Here is a 27,479-nt window from a genome sequence, read left to right on the forward strand (position 1 = left end):
GCCCCTGCCTGAGGGCTGGATGTGCTTCCTCCAGCTGTCCCCAACACCGGGACACCTCGTCACCTTCAGCACCACACTAACCCTGCGTCGAGCACCTGCAATTCCCTCTCCGCCTGTGCTGCTCTGGAAAAATATTCCCGTGGAGCAGAGAGGTGCAAGAGCCCCTGCTTAGTCCTTGATGTTTCTTTCCTCTTCTCTAACCGTTCCCAAACCCCTGTTTCTCCTTTCACTGCTTGTCTCGTGCATCCCCCCTGCGCTGGTGAATCGAAGGGGAAAGGGAAGTTCTCTGCACTGCTTCTCTCTGTAGCAAAAGCAACAGCAAACGCTACAGATGCTGCGTCCCTTCGGCCCTTTCATTCCAAGAATGGCAGGCGGGCGAGCATTTCCCAGCCCGTGGAAAGCGCGTCTGTCTGTCTGTCTGTCTGCCGGCGGTGGCTCTCGGTGTGTCAGCACCGTCCCCCGGGGCTGGGTTTTATTTGTCCCCCGGCAGGTCCCTCCCCGCTGGCCCCACCGCGGCTCTGCCCCTGCGCTCCGAGAGCGCTGCCGGACCCTGCACCAGACAGGTGAGTGCTGATCCCCCTCCTGCTGCTCTCTCCGGGGCTGCCATCCCCGGGGTTTGCCAGGGGATTTCACCAGGGGATTTTCTAGGCACGAGCCAAAGGCTGGAAATCCTCCTGCGCTTCCACCTTTGTCCCCTGCGTCCCCTCATCTGCAGCGAGTCAGGGCTGGGGACAACCTGCCCTTGATTTGCTCTGTCCCTACAAGTCACACCCCCCCAGATCTCTGCCCTTGGCTTCTCCTGCTGGGATCTCTCCGTCCCCAGAGCCTGGGGACGAGGGGGTGCGGGTCCCCCACAGCAGGAGTCAGACATCCATTGGCTTTGTGCAGCTGGGTCTCAGCCCCGCAGCAAAGTCACTGCAAACATCATTTGCTGGCACCACCTCCCGGGGCTGCCCGGTTTGATCTGCTCCCCCTTTCCTTCCCTGTGGGATGCAGATTGTCCCCGAGACATGGCCAAAAGCCTGAGTGTGGCTGCTGAGCCCTCAACTAAACTGTGTCATTTTTTACTCCATCTGACAGGAAACCACCCCGAAAGTGGGGAGTGAGGTCGTGCCCATCCCCAGAGCAGCCCCTGCCACATTTGCACCATCTCTCATCCGCACAGAGCCTGGGAAAGATCCATGGGAAGGGCAGAGCTGATGGGGAGAAGGGAGCTGCAGAGGTTTGGTGTGTGCCAGAGGGAAGGTGATGCTCCGCAGGATGAGAGCACTGTAAATTGTGTGGTGGAAAATCCAGGTGAGTCTGGAGCTCAAAGGCTCTTGCCCCTCACCTGCCCGAGAGCTCTGGCACCTCCTCACCTTCCCTTCCCACTCTTTTTTGAGCCTTCAGTGTGTTTTCCCACACGGTGTGTGATTGCAAAACATTTTCACTGCCTACACACACAAATACACCTGGTGAGTGTGTGTGCACACACGATTTCACTTCTGTTTTGCAACATTAAGGCTTTGTTTTCCCTCCTGGCTACTGAATGGTGGCAGTAAAGAAATAAGAAATGAAACCACCCATCCATTTCCAGCCTTTTTTTCCCTTTCCCTATGGGGGAAAGATGGATTAAAAATCACCTGACATGGGCTGTGTCCCAGCACGTGCCTGCTGGACATGGGCTCTGCTGCCCCAGCTCACAGGCTGGTGATATTACAGCAAAATTCCCTGTGTAAAGGCAGTTATTTGCTGAATAAATTTGCAGATCACCTCTAATAACCCTAAATGAGCGCAGTTTGTGTCTAATTAAAAGACATTCATCCTTATGAGACCCCACGGATATAAAGATGCCTGGTGGAGGTGCTGGAGGTAGGAAGGTTTGCAGTGAATAATGTAATTTTCTGTGTTTGTGATCAGACAGCTGATTTTCTGGAAGATTAATAGAGGGCAGTGCAAAAAAAAAAAAAAACTACAAGGCAATGAAAGGCTGAGAGAAAGGCAGAGATGGAAGGGCAGATTCTGCAGAGAGAAAGAAACACTGAGAGGGTTTTGAGGGCAGACTCAGCTTTTTCTGGCACCAGCTCGATTTGGGAGCAATTCCCTTGGAATCAGAGCTTTTACTCCAGATTTACCTTAGCTTAGTTACATGGAGAATTCTCCTGCAAAGGTGCTTAGAGGAAACCTGAGCTAATTCACAAATGAGAAATAACCCCAGAAAACAGAAATTTGTTGTGTTTAGGGAGTGAGATTATCACGGGAAAGGAATTTTTTCTGAGCAGATGGATTGAAAACCAAACTCACTTTCATTCATGGGTTTCCTGAACATTTTGATGCAACCCCAGGACTGGGCTCTCCAGCCCAGCAGCTCGGGAGTTCCTGGCTGAGGAAGGTGCTGGTTTGTTCAGGGCTCTGGGAGCTTTGGGGAAGTGATGGCTCAGCCTCACCTGCAGCTATTTAGGCTGTTTCCCCTAAACCAGGCCCTGGGGAGCAGAGGTTGGAGGTGTTTCACAACGAGGAAAACTCTGCAGTTTTCTGGTAATGCATCTTTTTGTGTCCAGGGAGGGGAGGGCACATGTGCAGGGTGGGGGTAACCTGAGTTATCCCCCCTGCAGGGTGACCTGAGCCCTGAAATGTGCTGAAAACTCCTGTCACAGGGTCTGTGATCCCTCCCTTCCCCCCGGGGGAAGCTCAGGGACCACGTAACTGGATTCCTAAGCTCTTAAATTCAGTTTGTCAGGGCAATGCTGGATTGCATCACTAATTTTTGGCAGCTGATAACACCAATACACCACAAAGCACAGCACATTAACCGCTGGTTTTATTACAGCTGGCATCCTCCACTCCTTCTGTGGAGCAGAGGTAGAGGTTTTGTGATTGCTAAATCATTTGGCACAGCACCTGGTTACTTTTATTTTTTTGTGGGTGGCTTGCTGGTTAAATAAATAAAATTTGCTGGCTTGGGTTTATATATGCTGCTTTGGCTCCCTTTTCAACACAAATATTTTATTTGTGGTGTGCGATGCTGTTTAACTTTCATTGCTGACAGCACAACACAGGCTTGGTCTGTCTGTAGCATTTAATCACTGAAATGCCTTTTGTGGTTCAGGTCAGGAAAAGCAAGATTTGGTCATTTTGCTCTGGTTCAGATGCTGTAAAATTAATGCTGTTGCAAGTGCTTTATGGCATCTTGGGGTGTCTCCTTGGGAAGCTGAGGGCAGGAATGAGGGCTGGGAATTCCTGGTATCTCGTGCTGTATTAAATGCCAGCTCCCTGTCAGAGTGAAGCCACGAATGAGCTCCCCACTGCCTCCTGAAAATATAAACTGCTGAGACTTCCCAGTTCTTGGAGACTTCAGGACCTCAAAGCCCAGCTCGCTCTTGCCACTGACCTGACTCCAGGTAGGACTGTCCTTTGCTTTCCTCAAACTTGGGGAGTCTGGAAGCTGAAAACTTGCTATAATCTGAGTTTTTCATTGCTTGAAATGATCGTGAAGAGCTCTCAGAAAAGTCACCTTGTGGTGTCTGTCTTGGGCAAACAAATTTCTCTGCAGAGTGATTGCTCCCCTTCCTTGGAGTGCAGAAGGATCCAGCCCAGCCCTGCTCCATCCTGGTACCAGGTGAAACACCCCAAAACATTAATCTGTTTTTAAATGCCCCCTGGTTGCACTCTGGAGGGAGAAAACTCCCCAGTGAAATCAGGCAGTGTCACCTCTCGAACTGCAGCTTCCATGTTTTAAGGGAATTATAAACCAGCAGTGACTGTCAGCCTCACCTTTTCCTCACCTCCCCCCTTTCCCTCACTCAGATTTGTTTTTTTCCCACTTAATTAAAGCCTCTGATCCTGCTTTAATATTAGAGAGCACGTCTGGGTGCATAAATAAACATGCTGAACACATGGTGAGTGCCCCAAAGCGGTGCCTGGTGGGGACTCTCCCAGGCAGAACAAGCCAGTTGGATTTTAATGGAAAATCCGTGTGAAGCTGTAAAAACTGGCAAGCAGAACAACAAAAGATGACAGTGTTGTGTTAAAGAATTAAAGGATCAGTGTTTAAAGTGTTGCCTTGAACATAAACTTGGTGGGTTGAGCTGCTGTTCCCGGGGGTAGCTGTGTCCAAGCTGGGAATTTGACAGCCCAGCTCGTCTCAGAGCATCACTCCCTTCATCCTCCTGGTGTCCCTGATCTTTGGGACAGCCCTACCCACCCAAGCACCCCGAGAATCCCAAAACCATGTCCAAAAGCAGAGTTGCCCCCCAAACCCCACAGGTCAGCCCATACCAGTGGGGTTGGGACCAACCTCCTCTCCCTGGGATCCAGAAACATCTCCCAGGCTGGTGAAGAGCACCAGGAGACTTCTGTTAAATAAAATAAATCCAATCCTGGGGTGTTATTGCAGCTGATAACTCCATTAGAGTTTACTTTTTTCCTTGTTGTTTCGCTGTGTCTTCTCATTTGACCCACATGTGTGGAAACCTGCTTAAGTAGAGGCAACTGCCAGAGGCAAAATTGAATCTACAGGCATCTTCGAGAGAGCAAATTACTTGTTTATCATCCTTATACTCTCCCTGTTGGTTTCCTTGTATAGCCAGGGATGTTTAAAGACTTTGGTAGCTGTGAAATGCTGCAATTTCCTTCCCTGCTCCCTCATCTCCTTTTGCTGTTACCATCATTAGCATTTGAAAACCAGACACGGCCAGAGCGTTTACAACCTTAAAATCAATAATAATAATAAAAAAACCCAAACAAATTACATTTCAAGGCTGGAAACAAATGGCTTTTTCCTGTTCTCTGCTTACAGGCTGCTGTGGGGGGAAAATCTGTGTCCGTGTGCTGTGGTGTGGACAGAGGGGAAAGGAAGATTCCCTTGGGACAGGATTCCCACCCAGGCAGCAGTGACAGTGTGGCCAGGCTGGGAAAGGTATTTAGGTTCTGTATTTTGCTTTATTCACTGGATATACGGATTTTTTTTTTTAAATGTTATTTTTAATAAACCCCTTGGTGGGAAATCTTTGTTGTTTGCAGGGGTCACTGCCAGGCTCTGGTCCTGAGCGTGGCCCTGTGGGGATGGGTTTGTGTGGGGTCAGGGATGGGTCTGTATGGGGTCAGGCTGGCAGAGCTGGTCCCCACAGGCAGCTCAGGGTAGGGTGGGTGCTTGGGATGCTTCAGGCATCAGCACCTACCGCCCACATCACCCTGAGCTGGGACTGGGGCTGCAATCCCTGGGGACAGGGATGCTGGAGGCATCTGTGCTCTGGAGTGGGAGGGGAACCTGCTCTTACCCTCCTCCCTCCCCTTTGTGCAGGCAAAGGAGAACAGAGGATTTATAAAACACGTTTAATTGAAAATCTCAGTACAGAGGGGGAATGAATAAGAACCTCCCCACGGCCTCAGATCTGCTTTGTCTCCTGTTGCCCTCCTTGCCTGATGGAAGTGCTGTGGTTATTCAGGGCCTGTTCTCCTCCAGGTAGGAGAGGCATCAATCAGGGTTATGAAAGGAGAGGAGCAGCTGCTTCAGGATAACACGTTAGAAAATGATGAATCATGGGGAAAACGTCTGCAGAGATCTGCACTCGCCCTGCTGCAGCAAAGTTCAAGGCTTTGTGATTAAAGGTTGTTCTTGCCTGTTTGACAGTCAGCCCCAGGTTGTGCCCAGACCCAGGGAAGTGTGGCTGGGATTGTGCAGCTGCCTCAGCGAGACCCTTTCCCTCCGGGTGAGCAGCACTGAGCTCAGCTTGTGTTGTCCAATTAAACAGGAATTCCTCACCTGCCCTGACGTTCTTACCCTGAAAGCTCTTGGGCTCTCAACCTGAGGGACTTCCAGGTGCTGAGAGACAAGTTCAGAGACTCGAGATGTGGTCACCAGGAGTGCTACCGCTGCTCTTAAGCTGTTTGAGCAACTTCTTTTCTTGCTACTCTTTATGTGGAGAACAGCGCAAAACAAGCCCAATTAACGCTCATTATTGTAGTTTCACCGGTGGTTTATCTCGACGTGCTCAACAGATAAGGAGTGCCAGCGGAATTACTACCTTCGGCTCGCATGAAATGTGTTGGGTATTTTTTTTTCTCCCCATCAGAGTGTGTGAAAATCTCCTTGGAAACGCAGCCCTAATGGTCTGTCTCCTCCCCGTGCCGCCGTTCCTGCAAGCGAAGCAGAAAGCTGTGCTCTGTGTGTGCCGCCTGCTCTCCTAATTAACTGGCTGTGGGCACAGGATCCCGGCGGTGCTGATGGAGCTGTAACCCCGGGGTGCTGGATGTGTGTGTGGCTCTTGATTCCTGGGCATCCCTGGATCGTTACTGTGCCCTGATGATCCTGCTGCGGGAATTGCCGGGGTGGGGGGCTCAGATTTGGAGGCTGGGCAGCACCACAGCTCTGCACAGCCAAGGGGGTGCTGCCCCAGCTCTGTCCTGGTGGTCACCCGGGGGAGCAGACAGAATTCCAGGTGGGAATTGGGAGATGCAGCTCCAGCCCTTTGCACGAGAACAGCAGTTTTGACAAGGAATTCCAGCCCCACCAACCTGCTCTGAGCCCAGGTTTGGGTTGGAAATGGGCACCAGCTCTGAGGGCTTGCAGGGGTGTGGGGAGCCCTTCCCTGCTCCCCCCAACACCCACCCACCTTGTCCTCTGGGTAGGACAGGAGTAGTTAATCCTGCAGCTGCTCTCATCTGGGTTCCCTGGCAGTTGGAACTGCGGGATGGGAGCCTTCGGGAAGGCAGTTAATGCCCGTTAATCCTCTCCCGGTGCGAGGTGTCTGAGGAGGAGGTGGTAAAGTACAGCAGCAGCACACGGCGTTCTGCCTGCCCGGGGTGAGCGGCTGGGTCAGACCAGGCAGGGAAGGTGCAGGAACACGTGGGACCAGCTCTGGGGGATGTATCAGCACAGGGCTCTGAGCCCTGCTCTCCCTGCTCTGCCCTGAGTGGGTCTGAAGACCCCATGGACACCACTCCCTGCAGCTGGGATGCTGGATGGGCACGGCTGCAGTGAGAATTTAGGATTATGCCCATTAATGTTGGTGTTGCAGGCAGGGGTGTTTGTCTCCTGACTCAGGGGTGTGTGCCAGTGCCCAGGGAATTATTCAACTGAGTGGGAAATCAGGTTTAAACCTCCCAGGGGTCCTTGGATAAACAGCTGGATATTCTTCTGAATCTCGGGTTTTGACTTTTCTTTGTGAAGTTCAGCGTCTGGTTTCTTTTGGGAAGAGCTGGTGTTTTTGGTTATGAAGCAGGCAGACCGTCCATCTGTCTTTGAAGAGCCTCTTGCAGACCAGGATCTCTCTGGGGAGACAGCAGTGGTGAGAAGAAGGGATGGTTGCTTTGGTGGTGAAACCAACAGTCCAGAGATCTTATAAAAGCAACTTGTTTCCCTGCATCCCGATTATCCACTGAAGAATTCCAGCAGCCATGGAATAGGAATGGCTCTGTGCCCTCCTCAGAAATTGATTTTAACCACCTGACTCGCTGCCTCTAAGTGCCTGATAATGATGAACAAAGGGGAGTCTAACACCTATTTTTCAGGCGGACCGTGGACTGCGGGGATTGTTTTAGCCGAGGGCTGGCTCAGGCTGTGGCGCTCGCTCTTGTGCCTCCAAAAACATCGTTTAACATCGCCAGACAATGGCTGTGTCTGCGCCTCCGCCCTGCACGGACGGTGCTAATTGCTGAGGCATCTCTTCAAGCCCTTCCTCGCCCACCGAGGGGCTGCTGGAAGGGAAACCAGGGGCTGGAATCAGTGGATTCCTCCAGCGGCCTCTCTGTTCTCTCCCTGTCGCCTGGAAAATGAACCAAATTAACATTCAGGGGAAGCATCAACAGCTGATTTGTGGGTGTTGCTGCAGGAGCAGCAAAATCATGGTATCTCCATCCTCCTGGCTCCAGGGGGCTCATCCCAAACCAGCTGCCAGAAAGGGAATTGTGAGGAGTCCCTGTGTGGTTTAGGTGGGGGTGGGAGGGACAGATGCTCGGGGTTTTGTGTGTGTTTGAGGGGTTTTGGTGTGTTTGAGGTTTTGCGGAGTTTTGTTTGGCAAACAAACAACAAAACCCCCAATACTGAGAGAGCCCATGCCCCGATTGTAGCCCTGTTTTCAAATTAGGTGGTGGTTTGTGTGTGGTTCTGCCCTGAGCCCTCCAAGGCCCTGTGTTTGCTCGTGTTTAGTAGATATTCAGTGCTTGCTTCTATCTAGAGAGCTCTTGCCTTCCTAATGAGCACCAAAGAGATGTGGGAGTGTAACCCGGATTGCTGCTGCCTTTCCTTGCAGAGGATTCACATCAATTCAGGGCATCAAATCCCAGCCCGAGGCTTAATTAACGAAGCGCCGTCACACCGAGGTGAGAGCGAGCCCAGCCCCGGCGAGGGGAGGGGGGCAGATTTACAGCTAACTGTTGGATTAAGAGGAAATGTGAAAATCGCTGCTAAACCCTTCGTGTTCAGCCGAGCGAGGCAGGGAGGGAGGCTCGAGCTGCCCCAGGGTTCTGGGATCGTTCACTTCGATGGGGAGACTTTAAAAAAAAAATAATTAAATTAATGTCTAAGTCCTCCAAATCTAGTTGGGACAGGATTATCCCCGAAGGAAACCAGAGATGCAGAGGAGAAGGGGCAGTTCCCTGAAGTGACCTGCAGCAGGGGGTGAGCCAGATGCTGTTTTCCCTCCTGGTGATTTGAGTGGAACAGAATTCCCAGCAACCAGCCTGGGGGCTCAGAGATCCCTGGAGTCCTCTAGTAACCTCTTGGGAAACCTGGCCTTGGGACACCAGGCCAGATGGCTCAGCCGCACCTGGATGTGCAGAGCAGCACTGACAGGGCAGGGTAATTATAATTATAAGGAATTATGAGCAGGTTGCCTGCAGAAGGTGTGGCTGCCCCATCCCTGGAAGTGTTCAAGGCCAGTTTGGGTGGAGGTCTGAGCAATCTGGTCTAGTGGAAAGTGTTGGAGGGGGGGTGGAACTGGGTAATCTTTAAGGTCCCTTCCAACCCCAATAATTCTGGGGTTCTGTAACGCTGGGGGATTTCTGGAGCATCAATTGGGATCTGACCTAATGTGTCAAATCTTGCAAGTGTGCATTTATCCAAGTGTGGGAGCAGGAACAAGCACAGCCTTCTGCTCCACTCAGGGATAATTCTGGTATTCCTGAACAATTCTCTGCAGGGAGCCACCAGTTCCCTCCTCATCCGCCCCACTTGAAAAGCCACGTCCAGGATAACAGAGCACAAGGATTTGCTCGGGAAGTTAAAGGTCCCCAGAGCCCTGAGCAAGCCCATTCAGCCAATATCCCAACTTTTGACAACCAATATCCACTGTCCTGCCCCCAAACTAATTAATTTTATACATGATTGAATTTAACACCATCATTTAGCTCTGTCTGCTGGCGGAGGCTTTGAAGTACAAAGTGATTATGCAGGGGACAAGCTGGGAGCTGGTTAATAAGTTCCAACAAAGTGTGTACTGCTGGGAGGCAGTGTTAGATCCCATGTAGAATTTTATTGTTGTTTTGTCTTGGAGTTGAGCTTGGAGACAAGTGAAGCAGCAGCAGAGTCTGTCACCAGAGAGAGAGAAAGAGAGAGAGGGAACAGCAATGACACTGTTGGGAAATGTTTAAAGCTACCTAAGTGTTAATGATCAGGATCTGACTCTGCTGCCTCTGAAAATCTCACTCTTCCCCTCATTTGCTGGTTTTGCTTCGCTTCAGGCAGGCTGGTTGTTCATGGGGGAAATCAAAGGGAATCAGTTCAATTCTGCTGGTGTGGGGCTGCCTGCAGTAAGTGCCACTTCCAGGGCACACAGAGCTCCTGAGTGCACCCCTCGACCTTCTGGGGTCTCTGGGGACTGTGTTTGTGGAGGGCTCAGGCACTAATGAGCCCTTCAGAGGAGCAAAGGGAGCAAGTCCTGAGCCATCAGTTTGACAGGACATGGTCACGCTGGAGCTGTTTGTAGCCCTGTGGCCAAGCAGCTGCACTGACCAGCCCCATCCAGGGAATTTAAGATGAGCCCAAGCATCCAACCTGACATGCAGCAAACCAGCACAACCCTTCTGACCCGAGGTAATTGCCTCTTGCTCCTCTTTGAGTTCTTGGTACGATCCAGGGAGAGGAGGGGACAGAAACAGGAGTAGAATTGCTGTGGGTAAAGACTGTTTTAAGCAGCTGTTCCCAAATGATCCCCAAGGATTGTTCATTTCCAGAAAAGCTCAGTGCAGCAGAATGGAAGCAAACTGAAAGCTTGTTAAATTGTGAATGCTGTTTTGGGATATTCTTTAATCCTGCTGCCTGTGATTGTCTCTGCTAAAGGTTCTATCCCTGAACAGCTCCTCAGGAGATGTTTTCTTTCTTTTTTTTTTATAGGTAAGGAGTTACTTAATTGGATTTAAATGGTTCTCTGTTAGCTATTATTCACCTGATGGCCCCTCTGGATAAAAACAGACCTGTAAGGATGCACTGAGCTTCAGCACAAATTCCAGGAGAAGAGCTTTGCCAAGTCCCAGTCCTTGTGTTCTCCAGGGATTGTCTCAGTTTGGCCAGCGATGGAGAGGTGATGGCAGTCGTGGCATTTTGAAGCCCTTTTGGTGGAGGGCAGATTTCCCACAGCCACGAAGCCCAAACACAGCTTTAAAAAGGTTTGTAAAGTCAAATGAGAAGACTTAATTTCTCATTTCTTAGTTTGCTAATGGGGAATGACCTCAGAGGGGGTTCAGCTGCAGGAAGGGAGAGGTGGAAGTCACAAATGGCACTGGAATTGCCTGGAATGGGCTGTTGGTTTTCCTGGGAGCAGTAGAGGACGCTGGGGTTGTGTTTTTTGCTGAAACACCACCGAACTACAGCACCTTGTATTTCTACCCCAAAACCACGGTTTGAAAAAAAATCAGAAAAAAATCCAAAATTAAAAAAAAAAAAGATAAAAAAAATCCAAAATGCATAAAACAAACAAAAAAAATCCAATTAAAGGTCATTTTTTGGCCCTCCGTCGGGGCCGGGTGCAGTTCCCCCTCGTGCCCGAAGGTGGCGCTGCGGCCCCGGCTGGCGCTGGGGGGGGCAGCTCCCGATGTCCAAGGAAAGGGGGAATTTTCCCCTTGGAAAAGGGGGATCTTTCCCTCTTTTTGGACCACTCCGCCCCGCGCAGACCTTGGCACTGCTCCCACCCAGCTCCCCGAGCTGCTCCCAGTCCATGGGGTCATTCACCAAATCCCAAACCCACCAACTGCATCCGATGCCGCTGGATTTCGGGATAAATGAGGCTCTCCAGTGTCTCCCCTGTTGCTTTCCCACTAGTTAATTCCTGGTCAAACCCCCTGTAAATGAGACAGAGGTTTTTGCCCTGAATTCCTGCCATGACATTCCTCTGGTTACACACAAGCAGCAAAACATTTTGGGGCTGGTTGGGAAATTTTCACCAGTTTAAAAAAAAAAAAAAAAAGAGAGAGAGAGAGATTTGGTTGAGATTCTTTTATTTCTGACATGTGAAATGTCTGGATTTTTTTCCTTGTGCCTGGCAGGATTTCTGCACTTAGAGAATATTCATACACTGATCTTGCTGACTTTCCTCAAGCTGTTTTTATTCCTACCACTGCTCTTCATATATTGCTTTTTTCCCCCTTCCTCTTCAGACTAAAACAAGAATAATCTCTTACGCTGCCTCAGACTGGGAGGAGGGTGGTGAGGGTTGTTTTTGTGGCTGACTGGGCACGATATGCAGATGTTGCCCTGATGTGTGCATTAACCATGCCCACAAAATGCCAGGTTGATTCTGTTCTCTTCTCCTCCCTCTGAAGCTTCTGACAGAGCCCGTGGCTCCGGGGGGGCACGACAACGAGGAGCAGCCCTGTGAGCACCGTTTATTTGGAGTTGAACAGGGGTGTTTCTTCCCCCTGCTGCGTGCCTGAGGAGTGACTCCAGGCCTGGCCCTGCCTCCCACAAAGCTGATTTGGCATTCTTGGGAGAGCTGATGTTTTTGGCTGGTCGGAGCTTCTGATAAATGTTGGCACATCTGATTTATTGTCTGACTCGGTTCCCAAGGAGACCACATATGTAGCAGTCTGAGATAAGCAGCTTATAACCTAAAGGTGAATGCCTTAAAATATCAGGGTCCCTTTCTCTCTCTCCATTGATGGTGAGCTCTTGCTTGCTATCTTTATTTTACTGTGTTATCAGAGAATTAAATACTTGGTGTTGTGTTGAGGAACCCTTCTGTCCTTACAGTTGGCTGGAGTTAGAAATTCAGTTGGATTTCCTGTTGTGGCTCTTGATGCAGATTTGTTGAGCACAATGCCAGTGTCCCTGATTCCGTGGCTTGATGGCAACTGTCCTGCTGAGAGCCAGAGCTGGGAGACCCAAAATCACCATGGAATGTGCACACACATGTATTTCCTGCACTACCCACCCCCAGCCCTTATTTGTGTGCTTCAATCTCCTCCTGCCCTGCTTGGGAGGGAGTGCAAGTGTCCTGCTCGGGCTGTGGGACCACCAGCTGCAGAATCTCAGAATGTTTTGGGTTGGAAAAGACCCTAAAGACCATTTTGTTCCAGCCCCTGCCATGGGCAGGGACACCTTCCACTAGCCCAGGTTGCTCCAAGTTTATCCAACCTGGCCTTGGACACTTCCAGGGATCCAGGGGCAGCCACAGCTTCTCTGGGCAACCTGTGCCAGGGCCTGCCCACCCTCCCAGGGAAGGCACTGGATGTGCAGGGCACAGTGACAGGGATGATTTTATCCTGATGTTTTTCCAGCTGTAACTTCAGTGGGAATTTTTTCGTCTGTTTTACAAAGCAGGGCTGGCAGAGGTGCTCCTGCTTGGCGTAGAAAACACTCCAACCCTGTTGCTGGAGCTCTGCAGGCAGAGGACAGTGAGCTGGGGAGATACTGGGGGTTCATGCACTGCTGGAATAAAGACAAGTGTCTCCTGAAGCACCAGCCAAGGCCAAGGGATGTCTGTGGGTGAGAGGGACCAGCATCCTGCTCTTCAGGGCAGTGGACCCACCTCTGGAGTGGCACAGATGTGCTCCTGCCCAGGCTGCTGTGCCCAGACACCACTTGCTGCAGAGCCAGCCTGCCCCTCTCCAGGGAGGGAAAGGGTGAGTCCTGCCAACTTCTCCTACCCCTTTTTCCCCTGAGCACATTCCAGCCGGGGTCAGTCTGGGAGGGTGTGCAGGGAGGGATTCACCCACCCTGTACCTTCCACCTTCCCCTGTCACCCCCCTGCCAGGCCATGCCTGCAAAGAGCAGCTCCTGTGTGGGAGCAGAGGGAAGGGGATCATCCCCGGGGTTGGTCCCAGGGTGTGACGTGGCAGCCTGGGCAGGAGGTACCAGGCTGGCACCGTGTCCATGGCATGGAATATGGCAGCACAGGGGGTGTCTGGGCTGCTGTGGGGTTGGTGGCTGTGCTGGCCCCGTGGAATCCCCTCTGGGATGCAAACCCTCCCTCCTGCAGGGTTCTCCTTTCTCTTCCCAGCAGTGGCCAGAAGATGATGTCAAAGCTCTGTGCAGTTTTTGGCTGAAGGGATGCTCCTCCCTAACTCTTGGTAGGCAGAGTTTTGATTTTGTAACTCAAGGTGAAAGTCCAGCAGCATCATTTGTGTGTTCCCAGCACTTTTTGTAACCAGGTCAGCAAAAGGAAAATCAGAGTTTCCTGATTTTTCTCCACTCCTTCCATCAGCAGAGGGTGGGAAATCCCTTCTATGTTATCTTCAAATGTTTTTGGGTCTCTATCTTCACACCCTGGGTTTTTAATTTAGGCCAAGGGAGACTGGCACTGTTCACATCCAAACCCAACAGAGCAGCCTTTTAGCCACAACCATCTCCCCTTCCATGGGCAGACAGAACCCAGGGAAGGTAAAGCTTAAGGAACAGGTCTCTGGGTCTGTGCTGTGCCATCAAAGCCTGTGCTGCTGTTGAGTTTTGCTCTTCAAAGCCCGTTTTTGGCCGAGATACACTCGGTTGATGTCTCTTCTCCCCGGGTCATTTGCAATCCAAGCTTGTTTTCAAGGAGTAAATTGGGCCAGGTGAGGTTTTTGTGGGGGAGAGGTGACAAAGAGGGAGCCAGTTCTTTTTCAAGCCGAGAATTTTTCAGACTGTAATTAATGTGTCTTCTATGTGTGTGTGTCCACACCCAGCAGAGCTGGCTTTGATCTGTGCTGGGGGAGGCCGTGGAGAGGACAGGACATCACACTCAATACTGGGGACAGAGCACAGGGATAACTGCACTGCTTTCCCTTGGCCTTTGGAAAACAGCAGCCTGGGATCCACCTGGCACCTCCTGGTAGCCCTGGGAGTGTGTGGGGAGATGGGGCTGCTTTAAAAACACCAGGGCAAGGCACGGGGAGGGGAAGGTGCTGCTGCCTCCTCGTCAGGGCTGGCAATGGACACTGCAATTAGTGCCAGGGCCATCAGTGCCCACGGCTGAGCCCCCTGGCAGGAGCAAGGAGAGGCTCCAGTGATGCAGCAGCAGTGGCAGGTTGTTATCAGAGCACCTGACCCCGTCCAAAAGCTGCTTGTTGTTTAAGTCCCTGTGATTTTTGTGGTTGACTTGCAGCGAGTCGGAGTGTTGCTGGATTTGCTGAGGAGTGTTTTGTGCTGTCAGAGTGGCACAGAGGAGAGGAGCAATTCGAGTTCACGCATCACTGGCACGTTTGTGTGAAATCAGAGTTTATGAGGTAAAAGGTTTCTTATCGTGGCCAGTGCCAGGTGCTTTTAAAGCAGTTTTTAAATGTTGATTGCCCATAAGAACTGGAAACTAAAATAAAAAATTGGACATATTCTGCTGAATAAAGGCTCCCTGCCACTTATGATTGTTGCCTTCTGGTAGCACAGGAGATGCAAAACTGCATTCATCTGAATTTTAAATTCTGAGCTACAAAGAAAGCCATTTGGGTAAAATTTGAAGCAGGGTAAAAATTCACTCTGCAGAGTAAAATTCATGTCCAACCTGGGGTCCGAGAAAAAAAATGGAGCAATATTGTGGAAAGTCTTGTGATGGGCTTTGCACAAGAGAAGATTGCTTCATTTTTTCCAAAATTTTCAGGCTCTCATTAAATATGAGTGGATGCTAGACTGAATCTGCAGGGACTTTCACAACCTTCCCTCAAATGTGACTCTGTGTCATTCCATCTGCATGTTTAACCAAATCATTCTCTGATTGTGTTGGTTCAGTTGATCACCCCGTGAGGAAATATTGCAGCTTCGGAATTCTGGGGGTCTAAAACCACCTACTACTCTGTGTCCCCTTACACAGAGATGAACCAAGAGAATGAGTGACTTAGTCATGGCAAATGGCTCTAAAGTGATTTTAAAATTCAGCAGCTGAAAGGGCCTGGGTTTTGTGTTCAGCAGAGGAGATTAAAATGGGGTTTTGCTTCGTTACACCATTTTTGGAGGTGCATTCTTAGTCCTGGTTGGGCATAGATCCCACCTATGTTGTCTTCTTTTTTTTTTTTTGGGTCTGTAGCTTCACCTGCTGTGTTTTCAGTGTGGGCCAAGGGTCCCTGGCACTCCTGGCACTCCTCACATCCGAGGCAGCTTGAGGCACATTCGCCTCTCGCTCTCCCCTTGCCAGCGTCGGCTGAGGAAGCTTTCTGGGAGTGTTCTGCAAAGCACAGTGGGAATCACAGACCAGATCTGTTCTTGCTGGAGCCTTGCTAGTCTCAGAATCAAATATCTGCTTATTCTTTTCAAAATGAAGGCAAATAAATTGGCAGCAAAGGAAGAGCTGCTGCTGAAACCTCCGAAGGGTGCAGGCAAAGGGGGGGGTGAGCTTTGTATTCTTGTTGTCCTTTGGTCCTGGAACCCCTTTTCTCTCTGGGCAGCCTGTTGGCACTGAGAGGCAGACAGATGACGAGGCAAAATCGGGTGAATTTCTCTTAAATTTGATTCCTGTTCGCTTGCTTTTGTGTGAGGAACTGTTGGATGTGCCCAGTGGACACAGGACCAGCTTCTCTTTGGGGAAATCAGGATGAGAGTCCCAAAGCACCCGTATTTCAGGTGTTAGTGGAAATTTTCCCTTCCAAAGCAGGCCATATGCTGGAGTGGGATGAACTAATCAGCTTCTGCCGTGGCACAGCAGGGAAGGATCCCAGTGTGGCTGCACCCACGGTGGAGCAGCCCCGGGTTATTTTTAATTAGCACTTTCCCGCAGGAAATAAGTGTAAGTCAGAGAAACGCAGGAGATCGAGTCTTTTTTTATCAGTTTGGCTTTCCCTGTGCCTGCACAAGCTTCTCCCCATGCTGCCACGCAGATGGCAGTGCCAGGGAGTGCCGTGGGGCTGATTTCTCTCGTGTGGCATCACCCACAGACATCGAGCTGTCAGGGCTCAGATGACACGAGGGGCGAAGCACCAGGGATTTTGTTGGGCTTCTATTTGACCAGCTTTGCTCCCAGTTGGTTTTTTTTTCCAAAATAGGAGCCCTGCTTTCTAGTGAGAACTCAGTTGAGTGCAGCTCACTTGGTTAAGCTCATGTCTGTAATGGAGACAGAGAGAGAGAGAGAGAGATTCCATCTACAACTACTGCTTTGGAGAGACACTGCTGCCCTGAAAGTGGAAAGGATCTTTCCTTCTTCCCACTGGAGGGAAAGGAGGGACTTGATCTAATGTAAATATTGCTTTACTACAGGAGAGATAGTTAGAATTATGTATATAATATAGTATTTATTTGTGTAATAGTTGTAATGTAACTCCCTTCCCCCCATATTGAGTCTTGTGTTATGTCTGGAAAAACCTCTCGCACTGCAACAAATTGTGGGAGTTGGGGCTTGGACTTGGAAATGGGATTTTTGGGGGGTCTCAAGCTACGACAGTGTCACCCAGGCAAAGCAGCTGAAATGTCCCCCTGGCTGCTTGGGAATGCTGATGCTTGTTGGGAGAACAGCATGGCTGATGTTTCCTGTTGAGAAGAGGGAATTTTGGGGGTGGTGCCTCAGCAACCTGGAGTTAATTCCACCGGGGGTGTTCAAGGCAGGCAGCCTGCTTGGCTCTCTGCTGGTTTTCCTGTGCCCTGCATGAGTTGAAGAGCACATCCCTGCTCCCTGAGTGCTGTATCTGCACAGGTTTGGAACAACCTGTTTTCTTTGTAGGCTTTTTATAGGTATTTGACTAGAGGCTATGTGCTTTGTGCATGCTAAAGCAAGAGAAAAACCTAATAATGCAGCAGAAATCCAGGAGCCCTGGCACAGAGAAGGATCCTTTTAGGTATGAGATGATGGGGTTGGAATGAGATGATCTTTAAGTTCCCTTCCAACCCAAACCATTCTGTGATTGTATGATGGAGTCTGTGCAAGAGCTGACTATTCATAGGCTTGCAAATTCCTGTTGGAATAGGAAGAGGTGATCCACAGCTGCAGGAACAGGCCTGGCTTGGTGTCTCTTGTAGTCTTGGAATTAAGGAGTCTCCTCTTCAGGCTTTACCTCTGATCTCTGACAGCCACTGGTGCCTTTCCTTACCCCCCTTGGCTGCCTTGTTTTCCCAGCAGCTCCTCTGAGTCTCTGTGCTCCCAGTTTCTTGCACAATAGCCCCGTGGTGGTTGCACTACCCTGGCCTGTAGACACTCCCTTAATCCAAATAATAGCACACAAAGGTTGTTTACTTGGCTGTTCCTTGGGATATGCTTTCAGAAACCACACAGACTGCAAACGTAATAAAATATGGAACAATGACCTCTCCTGCCGAAGTAATTGGGTGCTTTATAACAAATGACCCTTTAACTTCACTTTCAAAAGTGTGCTGGGGAGAAGAGCAGAGAACAAGAGGGAGCTCAGTAATTTCTGCCTCTTGTCATAGGACTCTTCCCTGGATTCAAAGCCTGGGTTCTGTCCCAGGAGGGGTGACCCATCTGTCACCTGCTGGAGGTGGATGAGCTGCATTCCAGGCTGGGGAAGAAGAGAGTGTCTTTCAAGTGGAGCCTCCCTGGGTAAATCAACGTGTGGGTTTGTCCTGATGGGGATCACGTTCCGGTTTCATTCCAGGGTGATGCTTCCCATGGTCCTGCCTCTCTCACTGCCTGCCTGGCAGCTGCTCTGCACCCTGGGCTTGGCTGCAGTTCCGTGGTAAAAGAATTCCTAAAAGAATTCCTAAAGAATTTGTCGCTGGAGAGCACTTTGGGATGAACGGTGTTCCATAAATGTAAGGTTATGATTAGGCTGCACTGGAATAAGGAGGAATATTTAAATGTGCCTTTTTTTCTAGCAAGTCTTATTTAATATAGAGGGGTATCAATTTATCACTGTCTTGCTATGGCTTTTCCCTACCCCTCCAGCTAATATTGTGCATTGCAGGGAAAAAAAAAGGGGTGGCCATCAATAACAGAGTGATTACACGGCTCCCTGCGACTTAAAAATCAAATCAAAGTTCTTTTTTTCTCAGTGGTTTCAGGATTCTACTCTCAGTGCCTGTGACCCTGAACCTACAAGTCTGTGTTACACAACATCTGGGATCAGGTCTGGGACAGGGAATGGCAGATCCAACCCTTGGGCACTGAGGCTGGAGGGATCAGCTCCAGGGAGTGATCTGAGTGCCAGGAAAATTTGGAGCCTTGCAGAAAAGCTGACTCGGAGTCTCAAATTTAAGACCTTTTGCCTGGTGTTCAATCCCTTCTGAGTAAACCCAGATCTGATTAGAGACACTAAAGTTCTTTAATTACTTGCCTTGGGTACCTAGATGAGCAGAAGGAAAAGCCTTAGGAGTCAGTTCTTGTTTTTCAGCCTTGTGACTCCAGTGGCTGCACAGCAAAGATCACGTAAAATTTCCCTGTGAAATCCTCCCCAGGAGGAAGAGGAGCTGCCCAGCTTCTCCTGGATCAGCCTGACCACAGATCTATCAGGGAGTTGAATCCTGCTGATAAATCCATCCTGGGCATTATCTGTCTTGCTCTATTATTGTACCAGAGGACTTGCAACCATCACTTCCAGATTTCAGTGTTGTGCTCTAACACAGAGATCGTGTGTGTCCAAAAGAACAGAGAGAAAACACAGGAGAGACCTGAGTTGTTTTATTTCAAATGCAGCTTTGGGTGGTTTGAAGTGCTTGGCAGCGTTTCTAGAAATATTGATCTCTTTTTGTGCCAGTTGCCTGGTGTTAGATCTGGTTAAACATCTCCCTGCACAGGGTGATCCTTGGAAACTTAACCCCAAACATCAGGGCTCTGTGAATGAGCTGCTGTGGCTTTCCCATGAGCTGCTTACTCAGTTCTCTCTTTAATTTCAGATAGAAAGAAGTGGCCCCAGACATGATCAGTTTGTTTGGTGACATTCACCACAGAGGGACAACAGGGGATGTTTGCTTACTTTGTATTTAACACCTACAGCTTCACTGTCAACAAAAAACGGACTGAACTCACTTAAAAGTTGGCTCACTTCTAATTCCAAGCTCGCTCGAACAGGCCTGTGTAATTAAAGTGGTTCAGAGTAGAACTTCCAGTTCTTTGTGTGCAGATGGGGAGCAAAAACAGAATTATGGACTTGGTGGGAAGGAATTACAGTCCTTTGCTTCCCCGTGGGAGGGCAGCTCTGCCCTGACACCAGGTTAGCTGGGAATTAGGAAGGTTATAGATGACGAGTGTTGAACTGGCAATAGGCAGGATTGTATTGGAACTGTTGTGTTACTCATGCAAAAACAACCAGAGGTATTTTTAGCTCACGAATTCTGTTGGAAAAAAAAAATCTTTGAGGTGTCACCTTGCCAGCTTAATACTGTAGTCACATCGTGATCAGGTTCATGCAGCACGGAAACCTGGCAAAAATTTGAATATTGAATTGCAGAAGAGTTAACTCACTAAGGCTGAGAAACTGTCAGCTTTGTCAACCTAAAAAAAAAGCGATTTTTTTGGGAGGTTGTCTAAAACATAATTATAATTGTAAAAATGTAATTATTCTACTATTTTAATACAAGATGCTATTTCATTGTTTGGATTATCTGATGTCATTACACATCCATATTTATTACAGCCCTGAAGACTCTGTAGTCCAAAGCTTTTATTTCATGAGCAGACATAACACAGGAATTCAAAACAAGACATACATATACATATATATATATACCAATATACATTTAAACAATGCAGAAGAGGTAGTACCGTTAATTAATACATAACATGCAGTAAAAATACCAAGACAATTCAGATCTGTCTTTATTGCACCCCTTTCAAGTATCACAAGAGGCTACAGAATGATTTATTCAGCATCAATCCAAATTTAAAAGTGTTCTCTTACATGATTTTATCTTGGATTTTCTCCTGGTGACCCTTCAGGTGAGTAGCTGAAGAGGACAGTACTTAGCTCAGAAGTTGGTTGTAACCACTGAGAAAATGAGCTTTGAATTCATTACTTGGAGGAACCAGATGGCCTTTGTGCCTCAGGATGTAAAGTTAGGCCTGAACACCAAATATTTCACCTGATCTCTTTTTCTTTCTCTAAAAAGCCCCAGTTGCACGGCTGAGCTGTGTTTTGGAGGGCTGCCTACCCCATAAAGGGAAAAAAAATAACGTATAAAACTGGATGGGTTTTGCTGTTGACCTGAAGAAAAACCTCGGTGTAGCCTCCAAGGTCTGTCAGACATTAAGGAACTGCAGAATTTAAGGGGGGAAAAAATATGATCTCTATGGAGACAAGATCCTGAAAGTACTGCCAGGTAAAGATGGGAAGTGTCTGTCAGAGCCCCATCGACCAGACTGATTATTTCTCAAAGAGTTTGAAGCTGAAAGCAGCTGAAAGATTTTGCTCAGTGAAAAGTGCTTCAGGAAAGAAGAAAAAAACACAGTTAAGAAGCTGTTGAGGCTTCAGAATAAAAAGCAAAACAGACCTAGACCTCAGTAAATGCACCTTCTGTTTGCATTTCCAGATCTAACCAAGGAGGATCTCTACTCAGAGGATTCAAGAGTCCAAAGAAGGCTGCAGTGAAAGAGGGAGATGCTTTCCTTTTTTAGGATGGTTTTCCAGATTTCCTGGTTGGGTTTTTTTTTTCTGTTGTTTAAGCTCTGATGGGCTGTCAGGAAAAAAAAAATCCAAACCAAACAGCAACAAATCCAGGGAAGAGGCTGTAGATAATCCCATTTATCTGATGTGCTCCTCCTCAGAGGTGCAGGATGGATCTTCATCTGTGCTTTCCTCCAAATCTGGCAGGTTGCCCCAGAGCAATACATTCACACCTGGTGGGAAGGAGGTAAGGAGAATAAGGAGGGGGGGGGAAAGAGGTATTTTTGGATTGTGACCTTAATTTTAAGTCACACTACTGTCTGTTTTGAGAGGAAATAATCATTGCAAAACCCATTAAGTCACGTCCCTGATAAATATATCCCTTTTCTATTTTTCTTCCGAGTGATCTTGGAAGTGCTGTTGCTGTTTACATCACAATTCAAAGAATAAACCCACTGAAGCTTGTTTCTATAACTAATTCATGGAGCTATTGATAACCCCCCTCGTGGCTGATTTATTTTTAAAAGCCCTGCTCTGAGACCCAGGTGACACTGAGAGGTTGAGGCAGCAAGTCTGTGAGGAGGAGAAGTGCTTTGTCAGGGGGGCTGTGGATTCCTGAGGACTCCAACCCTGCCAGACTCCTGGCATCCCACCAACACCCAGCTGAAGAAGCTGCAAACTTCAGCTTAACGAGGATTCAGTGGGAGAGGGTCAAAGTGACAACATGACTCACCCAAAAAAGAGTGTCCCTTGGCCAGCTGAGAGCCCAGGAAAGACACACCCCCCATAAATAGCTGGGTTTGGGCTGGTTGTGGGATTGCTGCAGAAAACCCGGACTTGTGGGGGGGAGGTTAAAGTTTTCTGATGGAGATCAATTTAGATTTTCATTTACAGCTCCAACCACCCCCCTCCCCCCCCCCCCCCGAGCAGTTTTCCAGATTAGCAGTGCAGTAACACTTCCTTGTGCCTCCATATGTTCCCCTCCCTCCATATGCTTGGACTATATTGAGCTGCCTCCTTAGAATCAGGACTCGGGATCTGAGATTTTTAGGGAAGAGAAGGAGACAAATTTACCAGAAGGGTCGAGCCTGTTGATGCCAATGACTGCTTGGCTGTGGAACATCCAGAGGTGGCCATTGTTGCAGGACAACAGGCAAGGTTTGCAGGGAGAAATCACATGGTAACCAACGACGTTACCACTGGAAAGGCAAGTGAAATAATGAGCAACACAAGTGCCTGATGAAAGGACAGATGTTGGTGGCTTTTTCCAGCCCAAACTAATGTTAAATAGCCACGGTACCAGACCATTATGTAATGCTCCTATTTTGATTAAGTTAAGGGAACGTAGTTAAACAAGTATCTTAAATATTTAGGGAACATCTGTCAGGAGTTACAGAATATCTGAGTTTCAGATCTTTGGCATAGAGAACCATTAGTAACCTAAATTGTGTAATCCAGATTAGTTTACATACCAACAAATGCTGGTGCATTTTTTTTTTTTTGGAAGGCCTGTGGTTCCATTGGCATCAGCTCAGAAGTTCATCACACACAAACCCCACCTGAACAGGAGCCTCGTGCACAGGAGAGAATCAGTGGTAGGAGTAATGAGACTCATGGAATGGTTTGGGTTGGAAGAACCTTAAAGACCATCCAGTTCCACCCCCTGCTATGGGCAGGGACACCCTCCACTAGCCCAGGTTGCTCCAAGTTTATCCAACCTGGCCCTGGACACTTCCAGGGATGGGGCAGCCACAGCTTCTCTGGGCAACCTGTGCCAGAATATTGAAGCCTTATCAACTTTCCTCAATTGAAACCCAGAACAACCACTTTTCTACTTTCACGTGCTCTGGTGAGATATTTCTGTTTCTCTGCTTCTCCCTAAAAACTAAAATATTGTGTTTCTATCACAAACCCCCCACCCCAACTGTTTAAATCTGAACAGGGTAAAAGTCTTGATTAGGAAGCCGAAGGGATCATCTCAAATGACTGTGAGCTATTTGAGAGTTGTTGTTTTTACTCTTAAATATCAGATACTAATAAGGAGGATAAAAGAACTCCAAGAACTTTAGTGACAGCATGTTCCATCTGCTCGCAACAACTCGATCTGCCAAGAGGATGTTCTATTAATTAGAATATGAGTAACTGCTTCTTACTGGGGCCTTATTCACACAGTTATCTCAGTGTTGAAGCAGACATTTAATCAGGCAGGTGGCACACAAGCTTTCCCATAGACTCAGACTCCTGACAAGGTTGTCACATTTTCACTGGGGACTTGCACAGAGAATGGACTGGCAGCCATGCCCAGGAGTGGTGGGCTGAGTTTCTATCAAGCAGCATTAAATCTGCGACAGAGAATGCAATCTGTTCATTCATCCCTTAACCCTTGCACTGCAGGAGTCGGCAGGGAGGGGGTTAAGCAGAATTTTGGAGTGTCAGGGTCACGGGCTGTGCTCTCACCACTTCAAACACGCGATGTTCTTCAGTTTGCATTTGCAGATTTCGGTGAAATAGCAGCTTCCTATGAAATCAACAGTCCTGGTTGGGAGAGAAGGAAAGACACAGGAGTTTAGATGTGGCCGTGATCACAACTGTAATGTTTTAATAACACAGGTCTGAAGTCACAACAAAGTGATGCTGCTGCTGGTCACAGTCTGGTTTTAAAGTGCTCCAAGACCACAAGGTTATATTTTCCTACCGACTGCCAGCCACACTCATATGGAAACAAGAAGAGACCCACGTGACATTGCATTAATATCACAAGTCCTCTCAAAATAGCTCAAAAAGCAGAGTTTCTCTTGGTAGAGACTTGCAGGCTGGGGCTGGGTGGCACTGACAGTCAGAAACCTGGTTACAAACGTCGCCAGAGTTCCTGGCAAATCCCAACTAAGATACAGAGCAATCCCTTAAAGGCTGGGACATTTAAAACCAAACCTTTGATTTCTTATCTCCTTTTCAACCCATACTTTCTGATTACCATGTCATTTCACAACCTGATTTCCTTAGTATTCAAATCTTGCTATGGGAAAGCAGCACACAAACCGACTTTGGGGGAGAGCCTTTCTGGGAGCAGTGACAGATCAGGTTTGTTCTGTTTGCAGGCCTTTATTTCAAATTCTAATCTCTGCTTCTGCAAGGAGCTAGAGGAGCTCCTGAGACTGTGTCATCCCCACGAGTGAATTAAATTCGGAGGGGAGGGCAGGGACAGCCTTGCTCTTGCCATCCCATGGTTTCTGCAGGGCTGAAGGAGAGCCAGGTGGGACTAGAAATAGAGGGATGGGCTGAACTGCGCCCTGTGGGGCTGTTTGGCTGGCGACAGCGGGTTTTTAAGTGCTGGAGCCGCGGTGATGCTCCTGCAGCTCCTGACCCCGCTTAGCTGGGTCAGGCTGAATCCCGGCACTGCCAGCGCCGACCCCTCTCCGGAGGGACCCCGTGGGACCCCCCCGTGCCCGGCGCTTACCCAGAGGGCGGGATGTCGGTGGAGTAGAGGTCGGTGTCGGTGTCCGCCAGCAGCACCGCCCGCATCCCGCGGGAGCTCAGCACCTGCCGGCAGAACCGGCAGCACAGCACGGCCACGCTCCGGTCCTCGAACGTGCAGCCGCTGGAGGTCATGGCGGGTGGGGTGCCTGTCCCGATGTCGCGATATCCCGATATCGATCCCGGTGCCTCCAACGGCCACGCTCCCACCTGTCAGTTTGAATTCCCGACCTCGCCCTCCCATTGGCCGCGAGAGGCCACGCCCACCCCCCATTGAAAAAATCGGGTGGCCCCACCCCCGCCGCGCGGCTATTGGCGGGAGGGCGCGCCGTGCCTCACTCCCATTGGCCACGCCGCCTGTTACTCCTTGCGGCGCGCCCCGCCCTTACTACACTTCAGGGCGGGGCCGCCGGCGGGGCGGGAAGAGGGGGCGGGCTTATCTAGGAGGTGGGGGTATTCGATTGGTGGAAGCGCGCGTCGGTCATGCCCAGCGCGGCGCGGCGATTGGCCGAGGCGCGCGGGGGGCGGGGCGGCGGCGGTCCGGTGCGGGGGCCCGGGCGGCGGGCGCTCAGCGGCCGGAGGACGCCCCGGCTGCGGGAGGCGGCTCCGCAGCGCCCAGGTAACGGCCCCGCCCGGCCGCCCGACCCCCGACCCTCCTCTACCGCCTCCCCGGCGGGGCGGCGAGCGGCGGGCAGCCCCCCGCTGCCTCCGCGTCCCCCCAGCCCCGGCCCCCTCTCGCCACCCCCCCCCGCCCCGGGACCCCCCCACGCTTCCTCTCTCCCCGCCGCCCTCATTGTTCTTCCCGGGCGGGATGCGGATCCGGCGGGTGCCGTGTGTTTATTTATTTCTTCCTCCCCGTACGCGCATCTTCCGCGGAGGGCTCGCGCCCTCCCTCCTCCCCCCCCCCCCAAAAAAAAAAAAAAAACAGGGAGAGGAAAAATTTAAAAAAAAAAAAAAAGACGGGAGAAAAGTTGTGTCCCGCCCTGCCCCGCGCTGGAAAAACCCCAATCACTTTCCCCCCCTAAAAAGAAAAACCGGAGGGCGAAGCTGCGGGCGGAGCCGCCCGGTGTGCGGGGGCTCCGGGGCTCCGCCGGGGCGGGGCGGGCGATGCTGCGGGTCCCGCCCGCCTCCCGCAGCCCCGGGAGCCGCGTCCCGGGGGACCGCAAAGGAGTCCTCGCTTCCCGGGACCCGCTTCCAAAGGAGCCCCCCGGGACCCGCTTCCCAAGGGGGACTCGCACCCCAAAGGCGCCCCCGCTGTCCTGGTACCTGCACCCCAAACCACCCCCCGCTTCCCAAAGGGGGACCTGCTCCCCGAACAGACCCCGCTTCCCAAACCAGCTCCCGGTTCCCAAAGGAGCCCCCGCACCCCCGGGAGCCGCTCCCCGCACCCCGAACCAGCCCCTGCTCCCCCAAGGAGCTCCCACTCGCCCCCCGGGACCCGCTTCCCAAGGAGCTCCCAAAACCAGCCGCACCCCCGGGACCCGCTTCCCAAAGCAGCCCCCGCTCCCCCGGGACCTGCACCCCAAACCAACCCCCGGTCCCGTAAGGAGCTCCCTCTCCCCAAACCATGCCCTGCTCAGCCCCCTCTCCCCCGGGAGCCTCTCCCCGGCCCATCCCCGGGGTGGGTGTGTTCCCTGGGTCACCTGGCGGGGCTGCAGTTGGAACCCCGCGCTGCTGCTCTGCTGCTGCTCAAAGGACGATTTGCAATGTCAGGGTGGCAGGGCAGCGTTTCTTCCCATCGCAGATTTCGTCTGCAAGCTGCAATTTTTTAACTATCTATCTGTATATTTTATTTTATTTTTGTTTTCTTTTCCATTTGCAGGCGAGCAAAACACCAAAGGGAAAAAGGCTTCTCGTCCTCCGCTTCTGCTCTCAGCTGGGGTTTGATTTGCATCATCTCCCGAGCCCATTAGGAGAAATAAATAAATAAATAAATTAAAGAAAAAAAAAAAGAGAAAAGGCAAACCAAACCCACACAAAACATGTTGTGCGGAAGGACTTCCACTCCCTGGCTGTGCTGTTAAGGATCAGGAAGAGCCTTTGGGGGCTGCAGGATCTCACTAGGCTGATGCTGCTGCTCAAGGATTTGGTGCAGGGAGACAAAACTGCTGCCTCTTCCATCCGCTGATCTCAACATCTGCATTTTCCTGCTGCTGTGCTCCCTCTCACACCCTCTCTCCATGGACTGATTTTTTTTTGATTTTTTTCCCCCCCTTTTTTTTTTTTTGGGTGGGGAGGGGGGAAGGACGAGCAGAAAACCGAGGCATCGCGTGGAGAGGAGTGAAATTGCCCTTTATATCTCGCGTTCTGGGGGGATCTCTTTTGGAGGCGAAGCTTTTTTGGAAAAGAAAACATGACGTCGCCAGCAAAATTCAAAAAGGATAAGGAGATCATAGCCGAGTATGACACTCAAGTTAAAGGTAAGGAACGGTTTTATTTCCATGCCTTTGGCTGCTGCAATCCTGACTCGCGATTGTAGGAGTTTGCAGTGGATATTTGGGTGGGGAAGGGGGGAAATCATTTGCAGATTGCCTGGAATTTGCAGGGCTTTTTCGTAATACAATGCCGGGTCGGGTTTGCAGCGCTGTTCCTCGTCCCCATGGGGTAGTTCCTGCTTTGGTGTTGCCGTTTTAAGGTGTCACAGCGAGGGCTTTTCTTTTTTTTTTTTTTTTTTACGGAATACACACATTTTTGAGTTTGGGAGAGATCCGCATTTTCCTGCCTGCCCGTTCTGAAATACGGCTTTGCATGTGAAATACGAGAGCCGGGGAATTGCTTTTTAATCCTCTGCCTGTCATGGGAATCTTTCAACAATCTGTGTAGTGTCAGAAGAGCATATTTCCACTGGTGCTAATGGGGACTGTGCTGAGGGTCCCCGTGAAGCTGTTTGTGCTAGAAACTTCCATTTTTCAGGATTTTGCTCCTGCTGAGTCCATAATATTGCTGCCTGCTTTTCCTGACTGTGCTCATGAGTGTAACACCTTAAGGCTGCAGTGTGTGGGTGTGGGTGTACACACACACATATATATATACACACACACATATATAAATGAATAAAACTGATGCATCAGTGTTATCCCCATCATCCTAAGGAATAATAAACAGAGGTGGGTTTGCAGTGACCGTGCAAGCCTTCTGCAGAATTC

At 50.1% G+C, this 27,479-nt stretch overlaps 2 protein-coding genes and 2 long non-coding RNA genes across 9 annotated transcripts in view; 3 read left to right on the forward strand and 1 right to left on the reverse strand.

The window, feature by feature from the left end:
• Positions 1-1,146: 1,146 nt before the first annotated feature.
• On the forward strand, positions 1,147-6,803 carry LOC135402615 (uncharacterized). 2 transcript variants are annotated; one of them, XR_010425191.1, is made up of 4 exons: positions 1,147-1,296; positions 3,260-3,380; positions 3,533-4,897; positions 6,054-6,803. It is a non-coding gene; the product is annotated as an uncharacterized LOC135402615 (long non-coding RNA). The 2 variants fall into 2 exon arrangements; XR_010425190.1 differs by having other exon boundaries at positions 4,778-4,897.
• A 998-nt stretch (positions 6,804-7,801) lies between these two features.
• On the forward strand, positions 7,802-22,927 carry LOC135402618 (uncharacterized). Its single transcript, XR_010425192.1, has 4 exons — positions 7,802-8,301; positions 10,469-10,584; positions 20,786-21,106; positions 22,367-22,927. It is a non-coding gene; the product is annotated as an uncharacterized LOC135402618 (long non-coding RNA).
• FAM72A (family with sequence similarity 72 member A) lies at positions 19,904-24,901 on the reverse strand. The gene is made up of 4 exons (XM_064635960.1): positions 24,317-24,901; positions 23,317-23,394; positions 21,934-22,058; positions 19,904-21,092 (listed from the first exon to the last, which is right to left on the reverse strand). Exons 1-4 carry the CDS (start codon positions 24,466-24,468, stop codon positions 20,998-21,000), a joined length of 450 nt encoding a protein of 149 aa, XP_064492030.1. The 5' UTR covers positions 24,469-24,901; the 3' UTR covers positions 19,904-20,997.
• SRGAP2 (SLIT-ROBO Rho GTPase activating protein 2) overlaps positions 24,870-27,479 on the forward strand; it is a 106,789-nt gene continuing 104,179 nt past the window's right edge. For 3 of the 5 annotated variants that reach the window (XM_064635954.1, XM_064635958.1, XM_064635959.1), the window contains exons 1-2: positions 24,870-24,952; positions 26,156-26,753. In XM_064635954.1, the coding sequence (XP_064492024.1) occupies positions 26,687-26,753 (67 nt within the window). In that variant the 5' untranslated portion in view covers positions 24,870-24,952; positions 26,156-26,686. Of the gene's footprint in view, positions 24,953-25,456; positions 25,596-25,960; positions 26,754-27,479 lie in introns of those variants that run through there. The other 2 variants (XM_064635956.1, XM_064635957.1) reach the window with 2 other exon arrangements.

Source organism: Pseudopipra pipra, chromosome 25 (assembly GCF_036250125.1).
Source record: "Pseudopipra pipra isolate bDixPip1 chromosome 25, bDixPip1.hap1, whole genome shotgun sequence".
Classification (NCBI taxonomy): Eukaryota; Metazoa; Chordata; class Aves; order Passeriformes; family Pipridae; genus Pseudopipra; species Pseudopipra pipra.